The following is a 10,000-nucleotide window of genomic DNA, read 5'->3' as shown; positions in this document are numbered from 1 at the left end:
TTCATATCCTGTTAATTATTTCCAAATAATTTAGTGGCTTGTGGGAATATGATCATTATCTAAAAAAAATAACTACTGTACTCAAAAGTAGCCTAAATCATACTGTATTCATTCATTTACTTATTTATAAATTATGAAATATGCTAAATTTTTCTGTTCCCATTTCAGGATCTGTATCAACAGCTTCAATCCCTTCATCATCGGCTCCACTTGAATTATCTGCAAACCTGACTCCACCATTAAAAAGGTCACTATGAGACTCCTCCACAGGCGCCACTTCTGCTAAATCATTTTCATCTAAAAGAAAGTCATCAACATCTCTGGACAGATTTACCATAAAAACTTCAGCCTCTCAAAAGGAAAATCTCGACAAAGAAGTTGCAAGAATTATATTTGCTACAAATTCACCATTTCGTCTTGTTCAGCATCCTCAGTTTCTCAAGATGGTTCAGAACCAGAGGCCAGGTTATATTCCTCCATCCAGAAAAGATATTGCTGATAAGTACTTGGATCTTGTGTATGAAAAGAAATATAAAAAGTGTGCAGATGGCCTGAATAATGAAACTGTATGTCTTTCAATTGATGGGTGGTCTAACATCCATAATGAGCCCATAATATGTGTCACTCTAACAACATCCACTAGTCAGATTTATTTAGTTGACACAATAGACACATCAAGGAAACCTCACACTGCTGAATATCTTCTACAACTTGTACAAAATTCGATCAAGAAGGCTGAACAAGATTTTGGTTGTCACATTGGAAGTGTTGTGACAGACAATGCAGCAGATGTCACCAAGATGAGAAAACTCTTGGAGGAATCGAGTGAACCTGAGCATACCGTCCTCACATACGGCTTATACCGTTCCTTGTATACTTGTGGCAAGTCTATATAACACTGCTCCTTATATTGATATGCTAAAAATGTCCTTTAGCAATCAGATCGCATATCAGACAGCAATCCCACAATATTTAAAATCTATAAAAATAAAATCTTTTTTAAATAAAAAAAAATATATTTTTTATATTAAAAAAAAAAAAAAAAAAAAAAAAAATCGCCAACCCTGGTGTCCACTAACCTCATACAATAATACCTGTTAAGTCCGGCTAAAATTGGCATTTCAAAGCATAACAGTGCCTTAAAAATAATTTCTTATTTCACTATAAAAGTTTATATTAACTTATACTGCATTGATTAAGTCAATAGTTTATATATTTGTCCTATATACAATGTTAGGTTTCTAGTTTTGATATATTTGTCCACTATAAAATGTATGGTTACAAAGAAAGCAACGGCCTCCGCTAGCGGACCCAGGGATCTGGGTGCGCACGTCCTGTGTAATAGTAGTCCTTGATATATATATATAATATATATATATATATATAATGTATATATATATATGTATATATATATGCATATATGTATATAATATATATATATATATTATATATATATGTATATATATATGTATATATGTATATGTATATATGTATATGTATATATGTATATGTATATATATATGTATATATATATATGTATATATATATATATGTATATATATATATGTATATATATATATGTATATATATATATATGTATATATATATATGTATATATATGTATATATATATAATATATATAATACATATTTTTTTGCTGGTATTCACAATGGTTTTTGGTGTTTATTGGTATGGTAAGGTTCTCGATAAAATGAGGTACAGTCGTGCCCCTAAAGAAGGACAACAAGGTCATAGGACTCTTAAACTGAGTCATAGTTATGGGCGCCCTGAGGCCCAATTGCTGGGGGTCCTACATAAATTTCTGGCTGCCATCCAGCGGCTTTAATCTTTCCAAGGATAAATAGGTCTGCAGGACCGGGTGGGTTAAATCTTCATTTGTGTGGCGTTCTCTCAAGTGAGGAAAGGGTTTCACTGGATCTTAGTGAACCCCCTCCGCCCCACTTAGCCTTGTGTTCTGTTAGCCACCAGGTTATTTTGTTTAGCTCCTTGGAGCACCTCGATTTTTTTTTCCAAGGGCGAGTTGATAGTTGCCGTTTTCGTAAGCGGTGAAATGCATCGCGATGTTCTTTTCACCAGCTGGGTTATTTGATTAATTTCCATGACATCGTCCTCCTCTACCCCTTCACACCCACAGATTAAAGTTTCATTGACACTGAAGTGCTTGATTGTTATGTTTGTCTCGTTCCAGTTCCTGGAGAAGTGAGAATTTGGAGAATTCATGGCACCTACGCTAAACGGTGAGGGAGGGTGCCAAGGAGCGGAGGGGGAAGTCAGATCGCAGAGGATCGTCCGGTTAAATATTAACGGCACATTCTACCGTGGTGAGTAGGGTTAAGTTGGTACTCCTGAGTGTGGAGAAGACCCATCACTCGACATTCACCTCTACAACATTTCTGTATTTATAATTATATTTTAATTTTATTTGATTATTTATTGAATATGTATACACGTGCATCCATTATATATGTGTTTATATATCTTTTGTAATTTTTATGTTTCAATATAGTCTTGGATCAAGTGTTGGACGAGTGATCGATAGCTATTACCTTCCCAGATGATAGCTCAGAGGTCATATATGCCATGTCCAAACTCCCCCTCCTCAACTCCTTGCTCATACGAGTTGGAGTGCAGGCTTTCAGTGCAGCGATGTTGAAATTATTTCAGCCCTGGCCTGAAATCGAACTTGGACCGCTGGGTTAGCGATTGCGAATAGTACCACTGCACCATCGAGCCGTGTGTTAGTCTATATGTGCATCAATCTATCCTTTATTTGCTTCTTTATTCATCTATTCATTCATTAATTTGTTTATTTAGTTAATATAGTTATTTAGTAAATTTCGCTTCTCATCATGTATGTATCGAAAGGTCTGCTGGGGAAAACGGGCAAAACGGAACTGCAGATCTTTATGCTGGTCATCCTCAAGACTCAAGACGAGACCAAACGTGGTTTTTCACATGATTCTTTGTATTTGTTTATTTATTCATTTATTTGTTTGTTTTATTTATTGTTTTTTTTTTATCTAAGAAGGAGAAATTATGAATGGTGGATCCTCAAGACTGATACGTGATTTAAAAGTAATTCGATTTTTAATTAAAATTCAAATTTTGGAAACGCAACTGTTTTTTTTTATTTTTTTATTTTAATTTATTTTTCGTTTTTGTTTGTTTTTTATTTTGTATTTTATTTTATTTATTTATTATTATTATTATTATTATTGTTGTTAGTGTAAGACAACAAACGGCACCGAGTTACATAGAAATCGCGGAACGATTCAGTACCACAATTCATTCGCATGCACCATACGCAGACAAATAGATAAATAAACCAACAAGTAAAACAAAGTGTATTGCCCAGGTGCCCCAGAAAACCTAAAACAAAAATGCACCATTTACCAGTTCGATCCGCCCCGCAAGCGGATCGAACTAGTAAATTAGAAAACGGTTTGAATTTTAAATGAGAAAAGACACCCTGAGCAAAAGTCCCTAACAGAGGGGTTACTGGTCCTATGAAAGGTACTTGTAATCACCGGGATCACTCAGATAAGATAACAAGACTTTTGGTGGCAGACTGGACTCGAAAAAAAATACTAATACTAATACAGTTCTGAATAGGTCATAACAGGAGGTATCTGTGCCTTGTCAGGCAACACACACACACACACACACACACACACACACACACACACACACACACACACACACACACACACACACACACACACACACACACACACACACACACTTCAACGAACGGACGGCTTAGAAGACGTTCTGAAGAAAAAGTGAAATTTCGTGGATCCCAAAGCAAAGGAAGTACCTATTGTATTTACAGGGTGGGGGGAAATTGCTCGTGGTGTAGGGAAAGTAAGGAAAAAGGAGAAGGGGAGGGATTACTGAGGGAAATGGAAGGAAATGAGGAAGGTGAGGACTTGGCCCAGGCAGGCAGACGAAATCTAAACAAACGAGGTCCGGACCAATTTAGCGATGACGAAATGTCTAACAAAAATGTAAAGATTAGAAGTATAGATAAGAGCAATACAGTAGAAGATAATGAGAATATTTTCCAGGAATTTAAAGAGGGTGGGGGGGACACAAACCCCCCCCGATTAACAAGACTAGAAGAGAAACTCGATAAGATGATCGAGCACTGGGAATTTAGGTTCGGTCACGTTAACAACATTGTGCAGAGAGTTGAAAAATTGGAAGAACTAGAGAAGGCGAACAAAAACTTAACTAAGGAAATTGAAGAATTAAAAAAACAGTTAAAAGAAGTAAAAGAAGAGAATAAAGTCTTAAAGGAGAATAATAAGGAGAACAAGGAGGGTTGGAAAAAAATCCAAGAAAATAGCAAAGTTGCATTCACTGACATAATCAGACAGCAAATGAATGAACAAACTGAAGACTCAGTTATTAAAGTGATGAGACAGAAGGAGAACATAGTAAGAGACTTAGCAGACAGAAAGAAATGTATAATTATATTAGGAATGGAAGAGAAACATAACCCAGATAGAACCACAAGAATCAAAGAGGAAAATGAAAAAGTTAGAAATTTACTAGAATTAGTTCAGGAAGATGAACCAGAAATAATGAAACAAATCGAAGAGAAATTCAGGCTCGGGAAATATAGTACAGACAAGACCAGACCAATTAAGATTAAATTCAGGTCACAAACTACGGCTGAGAATATCTTATCCAAAACAGGGAAACTAGCAACAAGTGAACAATATAAAAAGGTATGGATAAAAAGGGAAATGAATAAAGAGGAGAGGAGGAAATAAGGAATAGATATGAAGCTAAGAAAAAAAAAAAAAACGAGACCAGAACTGAGACAGAAAAACAAGAATTCTACTGGAGAGTAGTGAATATGAAATTGAAGAAATGGAACATAAAAGAGAGAAACACAAAAGAAACAGAGAATACAATGGAAATAACAAAGTTAAGAGTATCCTACACAAATATAGATGGATTAATAACTGGACTGAATGAACTGAACAAATATCTGAAAGAAAAAGATCCGGACATAATGGGAATTGTTGAGACAAAATTAAAAGGCCCACTACCACCCAACAGCATAGGACACAATGCATATAATTATTGGATTAGAAACAGAAAGATAAAACAAGGGGGTGGAGTTATGTTCCTGACTAAGAAGGATATAAACGTGAAGAGAGTCACATATGGGAACAATAAAGTAGAGATGATAATGATAGAAGTAGAAGATAGAGATAACAAGAGCAGAAAGTTTGTAATAAACTACGTGCCCCCAAAAACAGCCTCATGGGAAGAGAATGAACATAAAAGCATGTTAGAAGACACAAGAGTAACACTAAACGAGATAATGGAAGATGGAGGAAGAATAGTTATGATGGGCGACTATAATTGCAAAGAAATATGCTGGGAAGAGATGACCGTAAAGGGTGGAGAAGACTCATGGGGAAGTGTTTAACTTGAGATGATTATTGACCACACAATGACACAATGGATCCAAGAGAACACTAGGTATAGAAATGAAGAAGAACCATCGAGACTAGACCTAATAATCACACCAGAACCTAAAATAGTGGAAAAGATAGAATACCAGGCACCAATAAGCAAAAGTGACCACATATTGATAGAACTAGAACTAAATGAGAAAAAATACATGAAAAGAAATGAACAATATAGAAAAGGAAGCTTGATGTATGAAAACAAATTTTGATAGAATAAGAGAATTCTTCCAAAATGAAAACTGGGAAAGGATACACAAAGAAGATACAACAGTAGAAGAGAAATGGAATATTTTGACAAAAATCTATAAAAAAGGAGTAGAAAAGTATGTCCCAAGACAAAAACAAGAAAAAGAATATGTAAAATGCTGGTACAACAAAAGTTGTAGGGAGATAAAAGACAAAAGAGACAAAGCTTGGACCAAATTGAAGAAAAACAGAAGACCAGAAAAATGGAAAATATATACTTATAGAAATGAATATGTACAAGCGTGCAGAGAGGAAAAGAGAAAATATGAAAAAGATGTCATAGAAAAATGTAAAGATCAACCAAAACTATTCTACAGATTTGTAAACAACAAACTGAAAAACAAACAAGATTTAGAGAAATTAAGACAAGGAGTTGAATACAGAGGAAATTGAAATGGCAGAAATTATGAACAAACATTTTAAATCGGTGTTTACAAGGGAGAACATACAACCTGAAGAGATCGAATGGAAAGAGAAAGTCCCCCCTATGAAAGAAATAGAAGTAACAAAGAATGAAATATTGAATCACTTGAGTAATCTTGATGTCAGAAAATCACATGGACCAGATGAAGTAGCAAACTGGATTTTGAAAGAATGCAGGAATGAACTGGCAGACATAATACATAGCATAATAAACAGTTCCTTGAAAGAAGGTAAAGTTCCAGAAGATTGGAAAAAAGCAAATATAGTACCTATATATAAAGAAGACCCTAACAACTATAGGCCAGTCTCTCTAACAAGTACAATAGCAAAAATTTGTGAAAGAATTGTCAAAAATTGATGGGTAAAATATTTAGAAAAAAACAATGTGCTCAATCCAAGGCAATTTGGATTCAGACAAGGACGATCATGCATCACCAATTTAATATGTTTCTATTCAAGACTAATAGATATAATACAAGAAAGAGATGGATGGGCTGATTGTGCATTTTTAGACCTAAAAAAAGCTTTTGACAAAGTACCACATAAGAAGTTGCTTAAGAAATTAGAAACTGAAGGAGGAATACAGGGCAAACTGCTAAATTGGATGGAAGACTTTTTGCAAGAAAGAAAAATGAGAGTAGTGATAAGAGATCAACACTCAAAATGGGATGAAGTAATAAGCGGTGTTCCACAAGGAACAGTTCTGGCCCCAATAATGTTTGCTATATATATTAATGATATGGATGAAGGAATTGAAAGCTATATGAGCTTTTTTGCAGATGATGCAAAACTATTGAAAAAAGTGAACACGGAAGAAGATTGTGAATCACTACAAAGAGATCTAAATATAGTACAGGAATGGAGTAGGAAGTGGGAGATGGAGTTCAATACAAAAAAGTGTAGTATAATGGAATTTGGAAAAAGTAAAAACAGAATAACAGGATCATATAAATTGGGAGAAGGAATAAAAAAAGTAGAAAATGAAAAGGACCTGGGAGTCATTATTATGAATAATATGTCACCTGAAAAACATATAAATAAGATTTTTGGAGAAACCTATAATTTAATAAGAACAATCAAAGTGGCATTTACATACCTGGATGAAGAAATGGTGAAGAAAATTCTAATCACCCTGATAAGACCAAGATTGGAATATGCAGCAACGATATGGTCACCAAGTGCAAAAAAAAAAATGCATAAAAACACTTGAAAGAATACAAAGAGCAATTACAAAATTGGCACCAACACTCTCAAAACTATCATATGAAGAGAGACTAGCAAAACTTGAACTACAGACACTAGAGCAAAGAAGAGAGGAGATTTGATAGCTATTTACAGAATCATGAAAGGCATAGAAATTACTGATAGAGAGAATCTGATAAAATGGGATGACAGAAATACAAGAGGACATGGAAAGAAAATAAAAAAAGACAGCTATAGAAGAGATGTGAAAAAGAACAGCTTTCCTCACAGAGTAATAGACAGTTGGAACAAGTTAGATGAGAAAGTGGTGTGTGCAAAAACAATACATGAATTTTAAAATAGTTTAGATAAAATGAAATATGAAGACGGGAGATCACGAGCATAGCTCCCCTTCCCGTAAAATACAAGGTAAATACACACACACACACACACACACGTCGGTCGGGGTGGCAGCGAAGTCTGGACTCCGGTGATATCTTCAAATTTCGAGGATCACAACGACAAATACCTATGTTGTATTAATAGGGAAGGGGAAAGCTCGTGGTGTAGTGGGAAGGTGAAGAAAAAGGAGAAGGGGAGGGATTACTGAGGAAAATGGAAGGAAAGGAGGAAGGGGAAGATTGGGTCCAGAAAGTCAGACGCCATGTCAGCAGAAGACGGCCAGACGATAATGGCGAAGTCGAAGAGATTAGTAATAATGTAAAAATTAGAAATATAGATAAGAGCAGCACAATGGGAGGTGAAGATAACTATTTCCATGGACTTAGTGAGGGAGGAAATGACAACCTCCCCCGACTTGTAAATCTAGAGGAGAAACTAAAATTAATAAAAATTGGGAAGTTAGGTTTAATCAAATAGAGTTGATTACTCAAAGAACTAAAGAAGGAGAATCAAAACCTAACTAAAGAAATAGAAGAATTAGAAAGACAGTTAAGAGAAGCAAGGGATGAGAATGAGGAATTAAATAGGAATAATAAAGAGAATAAGGAGTCCATAGCAAAAGAGGAAAGTGGTTGGAAAAAAGTTTAAGAGAACAACAAATTTGAATTAGTGGTATAATGGAACAGCAGATGAAAGAAACTAAGGACACAGTTATTAAAGTGATGAGGGAGAAGGAGAATATAATAAGAGACTTAGCGGATAAAAAGAAATGTATAATTATATTAGGGATGGAAGAGAAGTATAATCTAAATAGGACTACAAGAATAAAGGAAGAAAAGGAAAAAGTAAATAAGATATTAGAAGTAGTTCAAGAAGATGAACCAGAAACAGTGAAAGAAATAAAAGAAATATATAGACTAGAGAAATAGAATATAGATAAGACCAGACCAATTAAGGTTAAATTCAGATAATAAATAACAGCAGAGAATATCTTAGCAAAAACAGGGAAAGTAGCAGGCAGTGATCAATATAAACAGGTATGGATAAAAAGAGAAATGAATAAAGAGGAAAGAGAGGAGGAGAAAACAAAAAGACTAGAAGCTAAAAAAAAAATAAAAGTGAGGAAATTGTTCATAGCAGAGAAAAACAGAAGGGAAACGGAAAACACAATGGAAGTAGCAGAAAATTATAAGTGCCTTACACAAATATAGATGGCTTAATAACAGGCTTGAACGAACTGAATGATTACCCAAAGGAAAAAGAACCGGACATAATGGGAATTGTAGAGACAAAATTAAAAGGTTACCACCCAACAGTGTAGGACATGGTGCATATAATTATTGGATTAGAAACGGAGAGGTAAAACAAGGGGTGGAGTTATGTTCCTGACTAAGAAGGATATAAATGTGAGGAATGTCACATATGGAAAGAATAGAGATGATTATGATGGAAGTGGAGGAACAATGATGGGAAGAGCAGGAAGTTTGTAGTAAATTATGTGCCTCCTAAAACGGCTTCGTGGGAAGAGAAAGAACACGAAAATATGTTAGAAGACACAAGGATAACACTAAATAAGATAATGGAAGATGGAGGAAGAATAGTTATAATGGGTGACTTTAATTGTAGAGAAATCTGCTGGGAAGAGATGACAGTGAAGGGTGGAGATGACCTATGGGGAAATGTACTACTTGATATGATTATAGAACATACAATGACGCAATGGATACAAGAGAATACTAGGTGTAGAAATGAGGAAGAACCATCGAGACTGGACCTAATGATCACATCAGAACCTAAAATAGTGGAGAAGATTGAATATAAGACACCAATAAGTGAAAGTGACCACATATTGGTTGAACTGGAACTAAATGAAGAAAGATACATGAAAAAACGAACAATATAGAAAAGGAAGATTGATGTATGAAAAAACAAATTTTGATAACACAAGAGAATTCTTTCAAAAAGAAGACTGGGAAAGAATACAGGAGGAAACAACAGTAGAAGAGAAATTGAATATATTGCCAAAAATTGATAAAGGAGTGGAAAAGTATGTTCCAAGACAAAAGCAAGAAAATATGTAAAGTGCTGGTACAACAAAAGATGTAGGGAATTAAAAGACACAAGGGTTAAAGCTTGGATGAAATGGAAAAATACAAAAGACCTGAAAAATGGAAAATATATACTAGTTATAGAAATGAATATGTACAAGTGTGCAGAGAAGAAAAGAGAAAATACGA

General features: G+C 34.6%; 1 protein-coding gene across 1 annotated transcript in view; it reads left to right on the top strand.

The window, feature by feature from the left end:
• Window positions 1-10,000, top strand: part of LOC143035178 (uncharacterized) — a 121,720-nt gene that overhangs the window by 20,066 nt on the left and 91,654 nt on the right. Inside the window, exon 2 of the mRNA XM_076201844.1 lies at window positions 2,210-2,342. Within this exon, the coding sequence (XP_076057959.1) occupies window positions 2,240-2,342 (103 nt within the window). The 5' untranslated portion in view covers window positions 2,210-2,239. The remainder of the gene's footprint in view (window positions 1-2,209; window positions 2,343-10,000) is intronic.

The sequence above is a fragment of the Oratosquilla oratoria genome, chromosome 18 (assembly GCF_046742065.1).
Source record: "Oratosquilla oratoria isolate Oo_2021 chromosome 18, ASM4674206v1, whole genome shotgun sequence".
Classification (NCBI taxonomy): Eukaryota; Metazoa; Arthropoda; class Malacostraca; order Stomatopoda; family Squillidae; genus Oratosquilla; species Oratosquilla oratoria.
The sequence above is the reverse complement of the archived record's forward strand: the minus strand, read 5'-3'. Positions and strand labels throughout refer to the sequence as shown.